This window comes from Aspergillus saccharolyticus, assembly GCF_003184585.1.
Source record: "Aspergillus saccharolyticus JOP 1030-1 unplaced genomic scaffold BP01scaffold_18, whole genome shotgun sequence".
NCBI classification, from domain to species: Eukaryota; Fungi; Ascomycota; class Eurotiomycetes; order Eurotiales; family Aspergillaceae; genus Aspergillus; species Aspergillus saccharolyticus.
Genome location: NW_020290628.1, coordinates 250,625 through 271,367, shown reverse-complemented (window position 1 = coordinate 271,367; position 20,743 = coordinate 250,625). Strand labels below are relative to the sequence as shown.

Genomic DNA, 20,743 nt, shown 5'->3' with positions numbered 1-20,743 from the left:
ATAATGGCCACCGGTTTCCCACCTCCAGTGGATGCCGACATCACGCTTGGAAAAATGCACAGCCTTCCCGAACAGGGATAGGCCTGCAAGCTCGATAGGCGCTGTCCAGCCGCCGTGCCGCACCATATGTTTTAATGAACTTTCCAGCTCATGCTGCCGCCCGGCTCTGATGAGCCTTGCCAGTCGTTCGTTTCTCTTGCGACCCCGGCCCATAAGGCTGTCATTCTCCAAAGCTCTTCTTCCCCTCTTCGAAGCCAAGTGACAGCCTGTCCTCTCACGCTGTCAATTACGCATCCGCCCTACCTCGCACTATGTGGGCCGCGATAGATAAAATCCGCTATCCGCAGCGCGGACATCTTCCTTCTGAGGACGAATCCTGGGGCGCGCGATGGGAAGCAACAGTAATGCAACTCATGACTTCCAAGGCGGTTCGGACCGTCTCCAAAGTGCTTGTGTGCCTCTTCGTTCTCGCTACTTTGTGGCGACTTCGCCTCAATAGTTTTCACTTCCCGTCCCAGTCTGTCTTCCATGCTCATGGCTCAACTACTAATGTCGACTGGTCGCGATTTGCGTACACTCAATATGTCACTAACACGGCCTATCTCTGCAATTCGGTCATGCTTTTCGAGACCCTGCATCGCCTCGGCAGTCGAGCCGACCGCCTGATAATGTATCCTGCCGAGTTCTCGACGGAGAATGACTCTGTGGAAGGCAAGCTACTTCGCAAAGCTAGAGATGAGTATGGCGTCAAATTAGCGCCGATTGAGATTCAAAGTCGAGACAGCGCCGACTGTATGTCATTCTCCGGGACTTACAGCCTACCACTTTTGCCATGTTCTTCCCGCTGACCACACGCGCAGCGACGTGGGCAGAAAGCTACACCAAGCTTCTGGCTTTTAACCAGACCCAATACCAGCGCGTACTCAGCCTGGACTCTGATGCAACTCTTCTACAAGTAAGAGTCTTGATATCTATGTCTCACTACAGTTACTAAACTGGCTCAGTCCATGGATGAACTTTTCTTGTTACCACCGTGCCCCGTGGCCGTTCCCCGGGCATACTGGCTCAACCCCAATGATCGGACCATGAGCTCTCAAGTTGTTCTTATTCAGCCTTCTGAGTTCGAGTTTAACCGTATCAAACAAAGCATCGCTGACGCCGGGTCGAATGACTATGACATGGAGATTGTGAACAATTTGTATAAGGATAGCGCGCTTATTCTCCCCCACCGTCCCTATGACCTCCTGACAGGCGAATTTCGATCCAAGAATCATACGTCCTATCTTGGCAACGCTATTGAACGCTGGGATCCCATGGATGTCTTGAGCGAGGCCAAATTTCTGCATTTTTCCGACTGGCCTGTTCCTAAGGTAGGAGTCAATTGCTGAACTCCCGCAAGCTTACACGAATGCTCACAAGTGCTTTAGCCCTGGGTTAGAGCCGACCCAAAGCTGATCGAGGAGAAGCAGCCTACATGCGACATTAATCCTGAAACTGGACTTTACGATGATTGCCGCGCTCGTGATATCTGGCTGGGTGTCTATGACGATTTTGCCCAGAGACGCCAGGTACTCTAACTCCTGCTGCTTTCTGCGCTTGATATAGTCGCTAACAGGTCTCAGGCCGTGTGCAACATGACACTTATTAGCAAACGTGATAGTCATGTTTTCGCTCGCCAGGAAACTACCCCTGGCCTTTATGAACTTGTGCTATGATATTTTGCTTCTATTCCCATTTGTATATGATATCCTCAGTGTGCCAGGTCAGCACACTATCTAACAGTCGCAAGTTCCAGGAAAGACTCTATTTAGAGAGTATGGATGACCCGGTCTCAAAGTCCACGACACACTCAAATCTGCAAGCCATTGTTTGGCATACCGCGATAATGTATATCTCTGTCGAAGCAATTGACCTATTTTTGATGTCAAATCCAGGGCTCTAAAAAGCTTCTTCAACCAGATACTTTATCCTGGCATGGCGTGTGACTGGCAGGCTTCGGTAACAGCATTCATGCGTCAAGTACCCTTGGAGGATGACGAACACATAATCTGCACGGATTTAATCTTGATTACACCATCTTCGAAGCGATTGCTCCGCAACTGCCCATTGCGGGGGCCAGCTCAGCGTGGTCCGGAAAAAGTTCATCATAGCCGAAAGTTCTGCCACTTTCCTCACCACTTTTTTGGCCTACGTTGAGCGTATGCCAAGCCGACACTCAACATAGGCCAAAATACATTTTTGAACCACATTGACTTCTGAGAAAGTGGGGGGCCTATACTGATCTTTTTAGAGTAGTTTACTTTTTACTAGTTACAGGCTTACAGCATATACCCAGGATACACAGGATTATATACCTACTATATCAATATTATTTATCCACTCCATAACAGAATAGCTAAGTATGTATTGTTCCATAGTTGATTCCAGACAAGTATATCTGGGATATGTACTAAGTAAAGACTTGACGGTCGACTTCACCGGGGGCAGGAGCAGAGGCGGAGGACTTGGAGCCGCGGAGAGACCGACGGGAGGGGATGGGGAGATCATTGTCGAGGTCGTCATCGCTGTCGCTGCCCATGGAGCGAAGGTGGGACGAGATGTTTCGCTTGACGAGCTCCATGGACTTGTCATGGATCCGGGCGTGGCCGATGCACCGGCGCAGGTCGGGCTGCTTGGCGATTTCTCTCCGGACACCAGACAGAGGTGGAGGTGAAGCGAGGATTTGGTCGCGAAGGGGGAGCGACGGTTCGGGAGCGACGGTTGGGGCGTACTGGCGGGGGAGGGGTCGGTTTGATGAAGAGGAAGGACGAAGTGTAGGACATGATAGGTAGGGCTTTGCCGGTGCAAGAGTGAACTCTGCTTGTGTGTGTGTGTGTGAGACAGGGGTTGTGAAGTCGGCACTACTCCGTCACCCAAAGGGCGGGGAGAGTCAAAGAATTGGATTGGTTTGGAGAGGAGGTGGAAGTTGAAGATTGCTTTGCTTGTCTGTTCTGGTTCCTGGTCGTCAGGGTCCGGGTCTATATAGCTGTTTCAGGGGAGAAAGCCAGCTTGCGATAAGAAAACCGGTCATGGGGTGAGCCCACTACTGATCCAAAAACCTGCACCACCTCCAACATATCCACAATTAAGCCCAGACTCAACTTCCGTGCACCTAGCGACTTGGAGACGCACATTCTCGCGCTGGGCAGTTGGGCACGTGGAATGTGGTGCGTTGCGCAATCATGTCCGCAACCTACGACCATCGCGGGTCGAGCATGAATGTGATTTCGATTCGTTATTCTCCACATAGACTAACTCCCGGACCCCACGAATAAGAGTAACATCCCCTGGAGAGGGAAAAAGAATGCACGACGCTCCTGAACACGGACTCTCCGTATTCATGCGGCAAGAACGCAAGCGTGGCACGGTCACTGGCTCTCTCAGCTGAGATCGACGTAGATCAGACTATAGAAGGTTACAAGTACAAGTTCAGATTGAGAGACAAGTGGTCTGGGTGCTAGGGGCTCGCCATGAAATTGTGATAAGCGACCGGTAGAGCGGACTTTTAGAGACCGCAGAGATTTCAAGGCTCAATATGGCGGAGCAGAGGGGCGATGCGGTCGACAGACGGATGTATGGGACTTGATCAGACACTGTTGGGTCAGTTGCTCGGGGGCTGAAGGTCGCGAATATGGGTTTCGTCGTTGAGCATCAAGGATGAGGAAAAGAGAGATTGGTGAGACCAAGAAGAGTAGAAATACTAGGCTCGCCTGGGGGAATCTGCAGCCGCCTTCTCGTTCTTCTCTTGTTCTCCTCTTAACATTACTCTCCGACTCCTTCGACTCTTTAACACCCCGTTTTCAGGATATTATCTTATCTCGCGCGATGCAACACAAGTTCTCAGAATCTTCTCCTTATCAATGTCTACTCCACTCAAGATCAATCGGTATTCCTCGGGACGAAGGTTATGTCACGCTGCCATTTGAAGTCGTCAATTCAGTCACCTGCACTGAAAGTTTCTTGTGAAAACACCACCCTAACACAGTTTACGTCAAAGCTAATACCACGCGATCAAGACTATAGCAAGTAATATTGGAAACAGCTGCTTGCTTTTTACCTCTGCATTTGCATGACAGCATGGGGAAACCCCCGACCCGAGGGGGAAAAAACCCATACCAAGGCCTGCGGACGAGAACCAGAATGAACAACCAGTGACACTAGTGATTCAACATCAGCACATTTCTTCGAGATAGTCCAGCAATCACGTATCCGCCTTCAATCTCCAATGTTCACTACGAAGTGAACACAAAAGCTTCGAGTGAGCACAGTATGAGAAGCCACCAACTCCAGCGGAACGCCCGAATAGTCCACAAAAACCACGGCGTCAGAAAGAGAAGAGAAAATTACCAGCAGGTAGTTTCAAAAGCAAGATTCAGAAGCATGGCGACTAAGTCTCGTACACACAAGTCAAAAACATTAATCAATGATAAGGGTCCAGGGTGCCTACAACCACCAGAAGCACCAACTATACTTGCAAGTTGTGCCTAACAAGCATTTGTTTCCACACCATCCGCAGTTGCTTGAGTCAGTGCTGGTGTCCGTACACTGGCCGTTGCAAAGGTATTTAGGGAAGATACATTGGGTGTCACTTTGGCATGAACCATATTTGCAAATTCCCGATGGACACTTGTTTCCACACGATCCGCAATTTTGGGGATCGGAATTAGTGTCAACGCACCCAGTGGGGCACTTCGTCTTCCCATCAGTGCAGGTTGGGGTCTGACACCAACCATTGCTGCAAGTTGCACCTGTGTCGCACTTGGTTCCGCACGTGCCACAGTTGTTGACATCGGTCATTGTGTTAACACATTGGCCAGCGCAATTATTCTGACCCCCAGAACACTGGTTCTGAGTCTGGCATTTCCCGTTGCTGCAGGTTTGGCCATTACTGCACTTGGTTCCGCATGTGCCACAGTTGTTGACATCGGTCATTGTGTTAACGCATTGGCCAGCGCAATTATTCTGACCGTCAGAACACTGGTTCTGAGTCTGGCATTTGCCAGCGACGCAAGATCCACCTCCAGTGCAGGGGTTTCCACAAGCTCCGCAGTTTTTTGGATCTGTCATCAAATTGGCTCCGGGCGGACTTTTACCCGGGCCACAATCATAGCATGGTCCTTTATTTTGAGTAGCCTGAGAGGTACAACTACCAGGCTGAGGGAAGTTTGCTGCACACCACTGGGCGCAGTCACTGTTACTATTCCCACTCTGGGGTGCTGCAGTCACAGCTGAGTATATACAGTCAGTACAATACATTTTGTAAAAATCGTGGAACTTGGGAATATGTAGTTGAGGGAACTAACCGACTGCCAGAGAAGCGAGTATGAGAAGTCCTTTCATTGTGCTGGTAGAGAATTGTTGGCTTGAATTCTGGCGAAAGGGTCAACAGAAGGCAGGATTCTTGCTGCTGTTTTATAGCTCTCTGGTCTGTCACGGATACCCATTGACCAATGGATGCACCACGCACGCTGGAGTCATCTGTCAGGTAAACACGATCACCAATACGAACAGTTGCCGCAGGACGGGATGAAGTGGACTTGGTTCGTACAGGTAGGTCCACATGGTAACGTTGATTTGTAGAATCTAGTTACTTGAGACGAGGTTCTATGGATATGATACTGCAGCCCTAGCGCTTGATTCCAGTGAATGACACCCAAACGCCGTCTTGTTGATCGCTGCATTATAAATCTTGAGTATGTTGTAAACAACCATTCTGGAAGTCATAAAATATGCCGGAAATAGAATGCAAGGCGTTGGACCCTCAATTGCATCAAGCTGTATATGCGCATTGCCTTATGTTAATTCAGGATTCGAGAAAGACTGCCCGCCACTATTCATCTTGGAAGCGTCAGTGGTAATAGCGCAACAAAGCCTCGACCGGGCGGTCTATGGAGGTTGTCCCAGAATCAAAGTAATACCTATACGAAATGACTGAGAAGGATCCACATACAGCCTAACGCGCTATTCGAAGGTGGATAAATATGCTTCGTATACATAACCACAGTGGATAACAGTGATGGGGAGTCTATCACTTGATTTCGGATGATCCACCTAATCAATCTTCAAGGCGGAGTTTGAAATTGAACCATCTACGGTTTTCCACCTCAACGGCACTTGCAAAGGATGAATGCAATGTAGGAAGTACACAATAGACCAGTCCCGGAAAGTCCGACGTGGTTTAGCTCGGGTGACAGACAAAGGGAACAAAAGCTCACACGAACAGCCAACACGAACAGCTGATACGAAGGGTTACCACAAACCTAAATTTAAGCATTGCTTATGATTAGGTATAACCATAACCTAGAGTCTAGTATACAATACAATATGTCATTTTCGTGTGAAGCTTTGACATACTTGTTAGGTTCCTTAGCCCGGGCCGGAACAACATTACATAGATTAGTTACTCGTTGTCGTCAAAACAGTATGCTACAGTGCGATGAGATGACCCGACAAACACTCACGCCGTCGTCTAGACCGTAGAGCTTCGATACGAAAGACCTCCTTTATCTTTACAGAGCTGAATCTAAGCTACTGCCAAAGTTCGAGTAGGTTCACCCTCCGGACTCTTGAGCCAACTCCTCGCTCTGTCATCTAGGCGTCGGCGCTCCAATACGAAAGACTTCCAATCCTTTGACTCGTCAGTGCGAACTACTGCCGGACCTCAAGCGGATTGGCTCTCCAGATTCCTAGTTCAACTCAGTAACCTGCTGCTTGTCTCCTCCCTCTTTGTACTCCTCGGAACTGCACTATCCTCAACGCTGCTAACGCTCACGTTGACCGTGGAAGAATTCGAACTAAGCATACCCTCGTTCTGAAGGACGTCTAGAGCATTGAGTGCACCCCAGCCCGCGGCGAGAGATCTCGAACTTGCTGGATCAGTGGAGTAGCGAGGGACTTGGACGTTGACTCTGTTTTCGAGGTACTTTATTTACGGTGAATGCTCCCCGATGATGACCTTATATGATGACATCCAGCCGGCCGAGAGCTCGGATTGTGGGATCCGCAGGGAATTAAGAGGTTATGAGGTTTACTATCATATATCGGTTGTTTGTATGCGGGTTTCAACCATATGCATATTATGTGACTGGGAGAGATAAAAACAAGACCAAAGAAATGAAATCAGAAAAGGAAAAAAAAAAAACAGACAAAAACACAGGGAAAATCTCTCTTCCATATGGAACTATTGGCACCTACTTAGTACGACAGTTACCAATAATTGGGAAGAGACGTTACCGTTATGCACGGGCTCGCCGATGATGCTATGTGTAGGATTCCAGGAGTAGATATTTTTTGCCTGAGTTTGATGCTCTACTGGGGTTGTGTAATCTGAAGATGGAGGTAAATCGCCGTCGTCATCGTCGTCAGAGACTGGATTTAACCGGGCGATTGAAGATCTTATCACAACGCCTGGATGCCTTTCGAGCATTAATGTGGGCCGGTGGCGAGTCGTTGTGACCACCTGACGATACGAGTCTTTTCCCCGCTTCCTCCTCCACAGGCAACCCTGAGGAGACTTAGGTATAAAGCCCTTCCACGAAGGCCTATCCAGACTATGGTAAAACTAGAAGAGTTGAGATTATATAACCCTCTTCCACTTTTGCTACTCAGTAGGTTCTCAAGGCACCGTACCAAGTATAGAGCTAATTATGGTTGCGGGTGAGTTTCTCCGCAATTGGCCACCGTGGGGTTGAATACGAACTGTGAAGATCCAGTAACCTGAACTGATTCTACACATCCAGATTGGAAGATGACCATTGCACTTGCCTTCTCAGAACTACATAAATTGCGAAAAAGAATTAACGTATGTTGTTTATGAGCGTTCGGAAACATCTCATCATATACTTGCTATGGTAAGAGGATACCTACAATAAAAGTACATTTGTTCTTCACCAATGGCTTATGCCTTCATTGTGGGGCAATACTTCCCGGCTACTCCAAGCAGCGTCAGGTATGCTGGCATGTTTAGATGGAAGCCAGACACTGGTGATACCACGGATTCTGCTCAACACAGACGTAAGGCTTCTCACACTCAGTTGGCCCGCTATAGCCCTGCCCTCCACACTGGTACCACTGCGGAACTGTACCGGTCGGACTGGCTGCACTGGTCTTGGCGGCGGTGGCGACGATAGTAGTCTGGAGCTGGACATGCACAGCAGCAGTGGTAGCAGCAGCAGCAACCTGATGAGTAGCAGAGGACAAAGAAGCAGAAGAAGCAGACCCCTTCCCAATCCACACCTCATCTCCGATTGGGGTATCCAGAATATCCTCCTCGATCTGGTCCGCCGAGTTCATCCACAGATTTAGGCCGTTGAACAGAGTCATCTTGTCGTTATAGAGGCCGGGAATTTTATACATGAGGCTGGGGCTTCCGCTACCGGAGCCGGTGACTTTGATCTGAGCGCAACTGCGAATCACGTTATCATCGTTAGTCTCGTCAAGCCTCCCTTCAAACATCCAGGGCTATTGAGTGAACTAACCTATAGAAGAACTCTGCCTGGTTGATGTGCGACTGATGCAGACCGATGTGCTCGGCTCGCACGAGGTACTCGCCCGGAGGAGTGGCGGCGGGGATTTGGAACTCGAACTGCGACATTCCGTACGCGCACCAGGCATCCTTGGTCAAATCTCCTTTGGGGTCGCAGAAGGTTGTTTCCCAGATCTTGAACCATTCGCCGTCACCTTCGTACTCTTGAACGTTTCCGGTTGGTGCCTTGGACATGACTGTTCAGAGTAGAACAATCGAGAATAGTCAGAAGGAGCTTGGGAGATAAGAGATGCGAACATAGGGAGAGGAGAAGACGTACACACTTGGCCTGGGCCGGGATGGGCAATTGTGCCATCGTAGAAGAGCTTCATGGCGATGGTATCGCCGGCGACAACCTCAGCGACGTCGGTCTGCGCGGCGTGACTGAATGAGCCCAGGTTACAGCGGAAATCATTGTCGTTTGGGGTGAGGTTGTCGAAGGTAGAGGTAAACTTGGTTGGCATGTAGCATTTGTCACGAGTGGTCTGACGGATGTACTGCCAGTCAGCAGAGACTTCGCCATTGACGACGAGCTTGCTGAAGATGTAGTGTGCCGTTGCCTGGCCAGCCAGCGCAGTCACAGCTACAAATGCAGGGAGGTACTTCATGGTGATGATGTAGAATTTAGACTTAGAAAAGTATAAGAACTTGAAACGGGAATGAACTTGAGAGCACGAGAAATAAAGTCTGACACCGGGTCAGGGGGATGCTGAAAGAGAAAAAATGACTATATGTTGTGCTTGTGAACTGGTAAGACAAGGTGTCTGTCGAGGTTATATACATGCGCCAAGCCAAGGGAAGCTTGACGCTTGTTGACATCGACGCTTGACGTCCTTGCCGGTAGCAAAACCACACATACTACATCGGCAAACTAATCTCGACCGCTGTTTCGAGTTTATGACTGGGTTTCCGTCAAATCAGTACTCTTGACTGTAAAGCGAGCTGCTGTGACAATAGCTCCACCCAAGCTGGCCCCTAGTCAGGAGATAGTCTGAGTAGGTTAAGTAGCACATCAGCAAAGCGTATTTCGATTAACTAATCTGAGTCTTACTATAGGCCAGAGCCATGGACCCTGGATAGATAGAATCTCGCCGCCTCGGCAAGGTGGAAGTGCCGGGGAAGTGCGAGGAAGATACCAGGGAGGACCCTTTACATAACTAGTTATAGTAGTACCCGAGCAGCATGCTCCACATGTCTCATCTCTAAACACATCCCTGATCCATGCACCAATTCCAGCTGTTACCGAGATATGCCTGTTGCTCCTCAGAGGCACTGGCTCTCATCTTCCACACAACCTGTGATGAGCGCATGTGTGATATAGAGTCGCCAAACAAACAGAAAGAACGCCAGCGACGTGGTTGTCGAGGTCATGTGACCTGCACCGGCTCATCGTCTCCCCGCCACCGTTAGCCTCCATCAATCAAGCATCAAGCCTTCATCGTTTCAAGCCTAGGGATGAAGAACGGCAATGCACTGGACAAGAAACAATCGGATCAAGTCACCTGTCTCACTTCAATGCAACAACAAGTCAGATATCAGGCGTTCAGTAAGTACAAGTCATGGGCGCTTACGAGTATGTGGCTGAACCTTTCACCCACACTAATGCATTATTCTGTATAGTGAGACGTGTTAAAACTCCTCCCGAGCAGATTGACTCTGCCACCTTAAACGTTAGCTTTCATACTCCAAGGGCCTGGCCAAGGTCAATCTTTCTAGACCCTTTCTTGGCCTTGGTCACTCTCCGGTGACCGCACTGGGTGAGTGAGCCGAGGCACTCCAGTCTCACCACAATAGCGCCTTCACTTTCCCTGTGCTCAGCTGATAGAGTTATATTCATCACTAGTATTCTGCAGCCTGACTCAAGATCTGGGCTTTTGGACGGCAGCAGCGAAATCATTAAGTACGGTCCGCCTTAAGGCTAAACTGACTGACAGTCATGCTACAGCAGCCCTTGAAAAATTGCATCTCCACCCGCACCACTCCGGTCCCAATTGGGCATCCCCGTTTTGGAGTAATCGGGTAGGCCGACGATATGCGACCAATTGCTAGTGTTGTGGGGCTTGCAGCCTCGAACCCTGGGCTGGACCTGCCTCGGTCCCTGTAGCCCAAGCATTGGCCAATTGCACTTGATTAGACGGTAACAGCTGCGCTGATCGATATGCGCACCAGAAATCCTTTCGACAAACTCAACACGGCAGTCAGTAGCGGGATTTCTCTTTCTTGAGAGCTATTCCCAACTCACGAAATCTCGTTTGACCCTGAGACACGCCAGAAGCCCAAATACTAGTACCTATGCTCGCTACTCTGCTCTCTCTATGTCTGAATGCCTTCAAGCATATATAGGCTCAGTAGCAATACTGTGTGCCCGCTCTAGATGATTCTGACTGCGTCCTTTACAGGGAAGATATGATGGCCTTCCGCAAATAGCAGTCATGACTGGGGAAAAGACCGCAATCCCGGAATAAGAAGTCCTTCATGTTCTCAAGAAAGCTTACCGAGCACCACTTATAGTACTCTGTTTAATCATTTCGTGCAATTTGAGAAAGATTGTGTGAAACAACAACCCCTTGTGGAATGATATCTAATTTCCCAGAGCCCACAGTTAAAACCTGCCCGAACTTGCCTAATGCTCACTCTATGCTTGACCAGCTTGATAGTCTCCTAATACGCCTATCACCTAATCAAAAGCTTTGACAATCGAATCAAGGTTTATAAGGTCCAACAGCACCTATCATACGTTGAGACATTGCCTACTAAACCAGCTCATCCATTCATTCCACTCTCGAACAGAAGATACCCGAAAAAATCCAATCACAATGAAGCTCGCTACCCTTCCCATCTTGGTTGCCTTAGCCCTACCCATCATTGCAGGTCCAATCGTTGATTCACCCGCTCCTAGGGCTCTGTCCCCTGAGCGCATCGGTTGGATTCGAGAGATGCTTGCGAATGGTACCGAGGACGCCGGGCTGACCAAACGATCGACCACCTTCAGCACTAGCCGCGACGGGGTCGACTCCGCAGGCTTCTACTACTCCTTGTACAATGCCAACGGCGCCGAGGTGGGATACACCGAGTCTCCAGCAACCGGTCAGTTCCAGCTGGGGTGGTCGACGAATTCCAAGGAAGCCGAGTTCCTCGGTGGAAAAGGCTTCAGGGGAGGGAATCCGCGGTATGATGTTTTCCCTAGCAGCATCAATTTGCCCTAATCTCTTCTCTTCTCAACTCTCTCGCTTCCAAAAAGTATCCTGCTGAGCTGATCATCGTACAAGATCTCTCACCTGGAACGGCTACTTCACCGCTGAAGGTGACTGGACCCTCGCCGTCTACGGCTGGACCACCAACCCGGTGACGGAATGGTATATTGTTGAGTCGCACGGCACAGGCACCCCGGGCAATGGCCACATCCTCGGTCAGGTGTACAGCGATGGCGGCGTCTACGACGTCTACAGCCTGCCCTACCGCAACGTACCCAAGATCTACGGGGTGACCAACTTCAACCAGCTGTGGTCGGTTCGCCGTACCCCGCGCACCACAGGGACTGTCGACGTGAGAGCGCATTTCCGACGCTGGAAAGAGCTGGGGCTCGTGCCTGGAAACCCCGTCTTCCAGATGGTAACGCTCGAGGGTTTCAAGGGAAGGGGATATGTAGATTTCACGGTTGCTTAAGGCTGCTCAGGGTTGGGCATAACTTTGGGGTAGTGCGGTGGGGAGATATACGGTGCTCCGTCGTGTGCGCGCGTGGCGTGTATGATTCTATTCGAGGGTTGTTTCACCTTCAAGCTGTCCTTCTTTATCTCCTTACCACAAAGCTTGCTATCCTGGTAGCATATGTCACTTTTTTATTGTTTGTTTCTATAGATTATGCAATGTCGCAATCCAAGTTTACAACAGAGTGTTGTCTTTTACATGCCACAAAAACCGTACGAAACCCGGAAAAGTAGACTATCACATCCTCTTTTTGGGTGGTCGTCGACAATCTTCATTATCACTCCTGGGCTACAGTGGCAACCACAAAGCCCCGCAGCTACGGGAAGACCATTACGGCCACTCGGCGAAAGGAATTTCTCTCACTAAGTATCCTCACCGCAGTGGTAACCGCCTACCAGTTACTATGACCCCCCACCCCCCCCCGCCTTTTCTTCCCTAGGGTTATTAATATTGATGTTCTTATTTAGGGAATACTTCTTATTATTCTTTTTAATTACGCGTGGTTAAGAGTCATATGTGTGTTCAACTCTCCCGCATATGATTTTACCGGCAGATTTCTTATTTGCCGAGTGGCCGCAATGGTCTTCCCTACGGAGGTAAGTTTAGAGTGGAATGTGGGGCCAGTCCACATTTCGTTTTCTGGGCCCACCATCATTCGCTTTGGCGGCGGTATATCCGCGTTGTTGGTGAACTTACCCTCGTAAACTCGTACTCGAGAAACTCAGGTACGAACATACGACCGGTGCTTCTTCTAGGACGTTTCAACCTGAGCGACAACCGGCAGATAGACGCTGCAAAGGATCAACGCATACACTTCACAGACATTTCCCTCCGACTATGATCCCACGTCTGATCCGACCATATGATATTTCCGTCATCTAATAAATAAACATCGGGGATTGTTGAAAGACAGTCCTTCCTTTCTGCTTCACTGCTCTCTGCCCACTACAGACAGTTCAACAAAGTTGCCCCCCCAAAGATAGGGGCAGAAAGAAAAAACATACAACAGAAGGGATTCGCTGGTGGTCACCCACCCAACTACTAACCTCCCGGCGTGTGGCTTGAGTACGGCTGAGCGGACGGGAAGCCCTATTTTCCACACCCTATGGTCGTATGTACTTGCTTGTACCCCAATTTAAGGAACGTAGAGAAAAGTACCATAGCCGGCCAGCCAACTGGCGGATTCCGCCCGCCAACTGGCCTGATAGGCCGATTAATTGCGTTGAGCAAGCTAAAAAAGGAGAATATTGTTGCCAGTTTGACGAAGAAGAGGTCACAATCACAAGGTAACAGCAGATCAGTCTTCAGATACCCCACCACAAAGAAAAGGAAAGGCCAGTCTATATTCGGATCAAACCCAAGAGGAGAGACAAGTGAATGCGCAGACTTAGATCAAGGATACTTAGACATAAGAGCTCGGCAACAGCAGACGCAAGGCTGGTTGGGCAGGTTCTGAACGTACTGGAAACAAGTACCCGCGGCAGTTGGGGATAATCAAGGATGACGATGGAGTGGCCCAGGTGGGTAAGAGTTCGCTAGGAAAGACCATGTGGGTGGAGAATCTACAAACCAAACGCTGCTGGGATCAAGCCATTCGTTAAAAACATGCCTCAAGCGGCTCCATGACTGAGTTCCTGATCCATTGTAGGTGCAAGTCTGACCTCATCTCCATGCTCACCATATCTTCCCAGAAGCACCACGTATCCATCACCACGTCAAGCGTAGATACAGCCTCGAAAACTTCAGGCGTTCCCCAGCAGGTAACTTGCCGTTCAAATCCACATAGCCAGACGCTCCGCGGAAGCACGGCTCAGACCCCCCACAAAAGATATTTCCAAGTCCCTGAAGATCTTATTGACGGTATCTATTTTGACCTCGAAGGCCTCCTTGTTCATGGCACTCAGTTCCAGCTGCTGCACAAAGTCCTCAAGTTTGGTGAAGTCACAGACATGCAACATAGCCTTCCAAAACCCAGGCACGTAGATTGTGTCATAGAACTCGCGCAGAGGCCTTGCCAGTTTGCGGAAGAGCGCTGCGTTTCTCGGAAGGCCGGAAATCCGCTCTGGATTGGACACAGGGATCGCTGTTGAGGACATGATGAAGATGATTAAACAGGATGTAAGCATAGGAGCCTTCTAGTGTTTGTTACTCTCAGAAGTTATGCCAGGCACAGAACCTCTCAGGTGGGACTCACCAGGTAGGTATTGATATGGGCTCTGTCTCGTCAGATCACTTGTGAAGCTCAGTGGGAATCCTGGCTGGCAAGATATTGCTTGCCGATAAAAGAAATGATGTTGATAATGAGACCGCCTCGGTAAGGATATTTGCAGTCAACGTAGGTGAGTAGAAGATGTGTCAGGGGTGGGATGAACAGAGATTTGAAGCGAGAGAAAGACTGGCTAGTGACTGTTCTCGAGCAAGCTCAACCATGTGATACGCTAGCGAGGGCGTTCACTCCTTTGTTGTTGGAAACGCGTGAACCTAGAAATATCACCAAAAAAAAAAAAAGAATCACCCACCGCCTATATGACCGGAATCACGAGAAATCACGATGATCACCAGCTCAAAATGGTGAAAGCACGATTTATAGCCATCCAGCACAACAAGAAGCCACACTTCCACCGCAAAAGAGAAACAACATACCGCCTATCACACTCCATTATCAAGACACAGTACATCATTCGATGTCGTTAACAGATTCCCACATCCAAAGATATTTCCTGGGTCTATCTCTCTCTTGATCTTCGCATTCAACGTCAAGCTCATATCAGTCACCGCACGACGCAGAAATCGCTGGCGGAGTTTTCCAACTCCATGGTGATGTGACAGGGACCCTCCACATTTCAGGATCTCGTCGCGAGCAGCCGCTTCAATCTCTGCATACACCCCCGATGGGTCTTTGACGTCTACCATGTATAAGCCCAGATAGAAGTACACCGTGGCTCCGGTCTCGTAGACCTGGCTGATGCGGCAGGATAGAAAAGGACGGCCAGGCAAATCACGGACACGGTGCTCCTTCGCCACCCTTTCGCGGACTTGCCTCCGCAGCGCATTCACTTTGGTCCAAGGACAGGAAGTCTCAAACGATTCACCGAAGATGCCGTAACGCATGATAAAGTCGCGCAGATACGCAATGGAAAAGGTGAGCTCGTAACCATGTCGGCCACTCTGGGTGCCAGCGTGCAGTCCATGGAAAGATCGAGAAGTTTTGTGCACAAGACGCTGTTGAGAACGGATTTCCTCCAATGTTTCCTCGAAGAGTAAGGTACAAGCGACTGTCTCGGAGAACTTAAAGCGCTGAACGTATTGCAGATAAGCCGTTTGCAACCGCTGTTTCACCTGGCCAGCTCGTCCAGGCCGAGGCCGCAAAGCTTGGCTTAGCTGCAGCTGCGCGGAATCGACCAGGCGAAGGCTCGCTGGTTGAACATGGCGACTTGCTTGGCTCATGGCCTGCATGAATTGTACTCCTGTCTCGAAGGAGGAAAACAAGAGGCAGTCATACGTTCGCACAGAAGGAAGCGGCTGCAGCTTGACGATCGCTGCGGTGATGATAGCGGTTGTGCCTTCCGACCCAAACAACAAATGCTTAGGGTTGGCACCAACGGAGTCTCGAGGCACGAGCGCCGGAGCAAATGGCCATACACCTGCTGCAGTGACAGCCTCGACGTCCATGACAAGGTCTTCGATGTTGCCATAGCGCAAGCGCTTCATCCCGCTTGCCTTCGTTGCAATCCATCCCCCCAGAGTCGAGAACTCGATGCTGTCCGGTTCGTGGCCAAGACAGAAACCCTTTTCCCCTAGATTATGCTCAATCACTTGACCCACCGCTCCAGCCTCAATGCATGCGAGTCGATTGACTTTGTCCACCCATCGTATGCGGGCCATGCGCTGCATGTCGACTGAGATTATCATGCGAGCTTCGGTGGCGGGACATCGGAGCGCCTGGCTCACGTTTGTGCCTCCACCGAACGGAATCATGCAAACATCACACTCGGTAGCAAGCTGTACCAGTCGCCATACCTCCTCCACTCCGGCGGGGAATACCACGACATCAGGTACTCTACCCACGGTTTTAGAGCTGAAATTGAGGCCGTAGATCTCTTGCTGAGTTTGACCGTGCCCATGACGAATCCGGACGGTTTTTTCTTGGCTCAATTGCTCCTTATCCTGAAGGACCTCTGCCGTAACCCTCTTGATGAAGTCTTCATTTATGGTCGCTGGCAAGAGGCGGGGTGGGTAGAGAGAGGGTTGCGGCACGGCAAAAGTATCGTCCTTCAATCCTAAGGCCGATTTGGCCCACAGGAAGAGTGACGGCAGCTCTTGTCCGCTGGTGCAGTAGCGAGAGCCGCTAATCTCCAGATTCCCCGCCGCATTGACAGAGTACCGTGTGTCTTCGAATCCCCATGTGGAACGATTTGCGCGGTTTCGGTGGGTTCCAACGTGGGCTTGAGGTTTGTTTACCGACATTATGGCTTGCTAGGACTCAGTCAGGATAATGTGAAGGGATACCTGTCATGATGGCTGTGTCTCCCACCGGCGGGCGGATTCGAGTCTCATCCGAGCCCATTTAAAGCGAGAACGGCGCGACGGATGCTGCAGACAGCATCGTGACATATTGCGGATGAGCTGTTGTATCGTGCAACGAAGCAACGTCAATCATTTGTGAAAGACAAGGAGCGATTGGGAGAGTCACTTGGGTGAGTAACCGAGATGCTGCAGCAGTCGCAACAAACAGGCAAGGCAATTGCAGCATGTGACTTCTGGACACTTAAGTCGCCGTTGTGATTCAATGCCCAGTCTCATGCAGCGCAGCAGCGACAGGTTCAGGAATAGCTGGAATACATCCGGAGGATACAGACAACAACAAAATCAAACAAGACAAACTTGTAACCACGACTTCCCCCGACTCATGATCGATTCCTCAGCAAAGGATGCGCACCACATCCTCAATCTAGTCCTCCCTATGATCGGTAAGTAAAACCAGCCTTGTCCTCACCTCTTCCGATGGGACTCCAAGTGGAACAACAGGATGCCGGACGACATCAAGTGAGACGCCGAATTGCCGCAAAAAGCACCGAGACTCGGGGATTGCCTACCATGATCACCGTCTCCATGAATGGGGCTAAAGGTCGAACAATCAAACCCTTTGTGCTCAGCAAAAGTGGAAGGGACACGCACCATCCTGAAAGAGGCAGGCTATGGGTGAGAATGATAGAATATGAGATTGACATTGGGCGAAGCAGCTCGAGACTCCCCGCTTTGCTCGACCCATCATGGGCAGTTCACACTATACACTCGTTTACTATGCTGAAGCCCTGCGAGGATCGTTCCGACCTGGTTTACGAACTTTTCAATGCGATCCTGATGCCCAAACACATCCACTCGTGGGATCGAAAACGATTCCACGACCTGTAGGCAATACTGACATCTTGATAATCATTCCCCTGATCCGTCTGCATTTTATGTAGTGATCAGCTATTGTTAGTACCTCAATGCTAGCAACCCACTGGAGACAGAACCCACTCAAAGATATACTGGACACTGGTTCTATCGGGATAGTGACACCATGAACTTATCTGCTTTCTGTCATTTCGCACCAACGCTCCACTATACATCGATGTCTCAGATTGATTCAAGGCAACAGGATTACAGTATTAGGCCCGCAAGCTAATTCTAGGCTGATCGTCATATTCTGTCGCTGTGAGTTGTAAATGCTTACCCGCTTTCTCAATCATGGGTTGCGCTAAACACACCCATCAGTCTTGAAGATCATCGGAAACTTAATGAAACGGGCTGTTGATGCTTCAAGTACTGTAGGTCAAGCCCCTTCAGAGATTTGTTCCTGAATATCGCATTCGGATATTCTCTCAGGAGAAACTGATGCAGTGCTTTCCTGATGTGGTAAGCAACTCCGACACCGGCAGCAGTAGAATGCAGTGGGGTGGTGGAGCGTTGCCCACCCTTCTGAAACCTTGAATTTGCGTCTATGATTTTACCGAATAGGTAGACAATTCGGGGTACCGAGTGAGAGCTTGTGTGGTTCGCAGAAGGAAAACTCCGTGGAGAACGGCAACTTGCTCATGAAGATGAACAAAACCTCGGTGATAAAGAGTACGTAACTACAGCCTTGGCTCGATAGTTAAAACCGAACCGATGTCTGGGCGGAGATTGCTGCAGATCAAACAAGCGAGCGGGATGTTTCAGATGCCACCATGACAGTCGTCGCTACGTGCAAGTCGAACGGAGATTAGTCCCAGTCGAGCATTATGCTAGTCGAAGCGGCACGGCACTCCTTCTCTGGGAGGGAAGAACGTTAGTCCTAATCTGATAATACCTATTCCGTGGGCTGAGATTCGGATAACCTATGCGCATAAACTTCAATGATTTGTAGGTCGCCACCCCAGCATTCCGGAAGGAGACATGATCAGCCGCATTTGGCCATCCCCTTCGCATTTTTGGGCTGAAGCAATCCTGATGAGGCGACCCCTGGAAGTTTAACGTTGTCCTTGCAAAACATTGGAGGCTGCTTTGTTCGACTCAGTGGCTATTCAGACTTAACTTCAGGAACGGCAAGTCTGCAGACACGGACAGAAATTGTGGTTGCCTAGATTCACACTGCCCCAATGTGATTGCGTGGCCTCAACGTGGGCGGAGCCTCGAGAAGTGATTCTTGTTGGCTACCGGGGGTGCTAAGCCTTGGGTTTTCTGCTTTAGTGGAAGCTTGGCTTCAAGAGGCACAGCCAACAGCAGGCGAGACCACGTCACGGACCCCCCGACCGCCGCGTCACAACTCCGGCGCGCAGGCACCAAGGCATCCAGTTTCATCATTGGTACCAGTTGCGTGATCTGAGGTTGCAGATGAGCGATGAATGTATCGCCCATGCCGCTTCTAAAAACAGCCACTTCAAGGGCTGATGTTGGTGTTTCGCCTCTCACCAGGCTGTGCCATTGGTCAACAGCACCCATGCATAACTTGCTGACTGCATACGTAGAGGTGTGATGACTGAGGGTCGGGAAGAAGTTAGTTATTAGACGCTTGCCCAGTCCTGTTCCTGAACGTCAGCATCTCTGCATTTATTTTCCACTGTATCCGTGGTTCCTTGTTTCGATCACGCACGAATTCACGGAGTAGACACGCACATCGATCTTTGGCGTAAAGCAGCAAAACATGGCACCTTCAATCGAGTCTAGTGACAACCGGCCCGAGTCCGGGCGCTCAGCAGCGAGTAACCACAAGGCCTCCCTCTCGAACAGCGCCGACCCAAATCAGGCCCTAAATGGAGAGCGTGCAGGTATGTGGATGCAGTGAGAAATTGCATTGTTTATTCGCCACCAGACCACTGACTGGCGTGGTTGTAGTGGACAGTGTTGGCTCGAACGGTTTCTCTTTACGCTCCATGCAGCATCGCGACCGCGAAGGCAAGCTGATCAGTGCGTTGCCCCTTTCTCTGGTCTCGACTTGCCGGTCTGACTGACTCATTTTCTAGCGGATCCTGACTTGTCGAACCCGACTCGCTATCGGTTCGAGCGGCCTTTGGATACAATTCGATCCTTTGAAGCGGCCATCGAACGACGCAGGCGGGAGAATGCTGGTTTGTAGGGGAGAGAAAAGGTGAACGGGCAGAAATGGGGGGGTGTGTATGATTTCCTGTCAGAATCCGGTTCCTGTAGACATGTATTATTGGATAGGCGTTAAATGATGTAATGGAAGCGATGATTGATCTTAAGGCTGTGTTTTGTTCTGCGTAGTGTGTGTAGTCTTCGGTCGGGCGTGTCTGGGGTTTGCCGGACTCCGTCGAACCGCTCGCTGCCTCAGGCCGGGATCGACAGCCCGTCAATCCATGATCGCTGACAGCTTTACTTCCTTCTGCACTCCATCTACTCGTTTCTACTGCTGCAATATCGAATACTTCCTTCTTAACTTCTTACAGCAACCTGCATCAAAGAGTAATTCTTCCTCATCCTCTTCTACGCCCGGCAAATTGCGCAAATTACTGGTACTTATAGCCACGACGACTGCTGTCCCCACTCGAGGGAAAAATATTCTTCTCTAAGATCAGGCATCCACTTTGGCACCACCACGACGCATCCTCCACCCACCAATTCGGCCACTGTCCCACTTTACCATCGTTTGTCCACACGCTTGCCAACCCGGTCTACCGAATTTGCTTCCAGTGGCCTTCCGCTTCACCACGAGTGGACGATTCCGAACAACTCTAATCGCTAGTCCTTCGTTAGCACCGTCTTGCCCACTACAACTGTCAAGCGGCCATGTTGGTGGGTGACGCGTTCGCTTGTATAGCGGGCCCCAGCCAGGAGGCTTGAGAGGCCACAGCTCTTGCACTTGCTTCAGGAGAGAAATCAAGAGCTGCTAAATATATGCTGGTCTTTTAAAATAGCCTGTGCCAGGTTTTCCTTGGAAGATGGCTATATGTTCCCCTCTCAATTCCCTGCTGTGTGCGGACTGAGGTT

The 20,743-nt window shown here is 50.0% G+C and overlaps 8 protein-coding genes across 8 annotated transcripts; 3 read left to right on the top strand and 5 right to left on the bottom strand.

Annotated features, from left to right (window-relative positions):
- Nucleotides 1–413: 413 nt before the first annotated feature.
- Nucleotides 414–1,577, top strand: BP01DRAFT_297793 (nucleotide-diphospho-sugar transferase; the record flags this gene model as incomplete). Its single annotated transcript, XM_025571889.1, has 4 exons — nucleotides 414–792; nucleotides 861–955; nucleotides 1,005–1,370; nucleotides 1,428–1,577. 4 exons carry the CDS (start codon nucleotides 414–416, stop codon nucleotides 1,575–1,577), a joined length of 990 nt encoding a protein of 329 aa, XP_025430732.1.
- An 860-nt stretch (nucleotides 1,578–2,437) lies between these two features.
- On the bottom strand, nucleotides 2,438–3,223 carry BP01DRAFT_423953 (uncharacterized protein; the record flags this gene model as incomplete). The annotated part of the gene is made up of 2 exons (XM_025579657.1): nucleotides 2,438–2,859; nucleotides 3,172–3,223. The coding sequence occupies 2 exons, from the start codon at nucleotides 3,221–3,223 to the stop codon at nucleotides 2,450–2,452; spliced, it is 462 nt and encodes a 153-aa protein (XP_025430731.1). The 3' UTR covers nucleotides 2,438–2,449.
- Nucleotides 3,224–4,294: 1,071 nt separating this feature from the next.
- Nucleotides 4,295–5,379, bottom strand: BP01DRAFT_423952 (putative extracellular cysteine-rich protein; the record flags this gene model as incomplete). The annotated part of the gene is made up of 3 exons (XM_025579656.1): nucleotides 4,295–4,482; nucleotides 4,718–5,267; nucleotides 5,343–5,379. 3 exons carry the CDS (start codon nucleotides 5,377–5,379, stop codon nucleotides 4,383–4,385), a joined length of 687 nt encoding a protein of 228 aa, XP_025430730.1. The 3' UTR covers nucleotides 4,295–4,382.
- A 2,817-nt stretch (nucleotides 5,380–8,196) lies between these two features.
- Nucleotides 8,197–9,171, bottom strand: BP01DRAFT_271099 (lytic polysaccharide monooxygenase auxiliary activity family 9 protein; the record flags this gene model as incomplete). The annotated part of the gene is made up of 3 exons (XM_025571388.1): nucleotides 8,197–8,443; nucleotides 8,517–8,760; nucleotides 8,844–9,171. Coding segments are annotated over 3 exons (819 nt in total), but the record flags the coding sequence as incomplete, so codon positions are not given.
- A 2,208-nt stretch (nucleotides 9,172–11,379) lies between these two features.
- Nucleotides 11,380–12,229, top strand: BP01DRAFT_383311 (glycoside hydrolase family 11 protein; the record flags this gene model as incomplete). Its single annotated transcript, XM_025577420.1, has 2 exons — nucleotides 11,380–11,732; nucleotides 11,833–12,229. 2 exons carry the CDS (start codon nucleotides 11,380–11,382, stop codon nucleotides 12,227–12,229), a joined length of 750 nt encoding a protein of 249 aa, XP_025430728.1.
- A 1,814-nt stretch (nucleotides 12,230–14,043) lies between these two features.
- On the bottom strand, nucleotides 14,044–14,473 carry BP01DRAFT_423950 (uncharacterized protein; the record flags this gene model as incomplete). The annotated part of the gene is made up of 2 exons (XM_025579655.1): nucleotides 14,466–14,473; nucleotides 14,044–14,406 (listed from the first exon to the last, which is right to left on the bottom strand). The coding sequence occupies exon 2, from the start codon at nucleotides 14,395–14,397 to the stop codon at nucleotides 14,044–14,046; it is 354 nt and encodes a 117-aa protein (XP_025430727.1). The 5' UTR covers nucleotides 14,398–14,406; nucleotides 14,466–14,473.
- Nucleotides 14,474–14,868: 395 nt separating this feature from the next.
- On the bottom strand, nucleotides 14,869–16,738 carry BP01DRAFT_423949 (FAD-binding oxidoreductase; the record flags this gene model as incomplete). Its single annotated transcript, XM_025579654.1, has 1 exon — nucleotides 14,869–16,738. One exon carries the CDS (start codon nucleotides 16,736–16,738, stop codon nucleotides 14,921–14,923), a length of 1,818 nt encoding a protein of 605 aa, XP_025430726.1. The 3' UTR covers nucleotides 14,869–14,920.
- A 2,547-nt stretch (nucleotides 16,739–19,285) lies between these two features.
- On the top strand, nucleotides 19,286–19,856 carry BP01DRAFT_320616 (DUF2406 domain-containing protein; the record flags this gene model as incomplete). The annotated part of the gene is made up of 3 exons (XM_025572704.1): nucleotides 19,286–19,563; nucleotides 19,631–19,702; nucleotides 19,759–19,856. Coding segments are annotated over exons 1-3 (294 nt in total), but the record flags the coding sequence as incomplete, so codon positions are not given.
- Nucleotides 19,857–20,743: the final 887 nt, after the last annotated feature.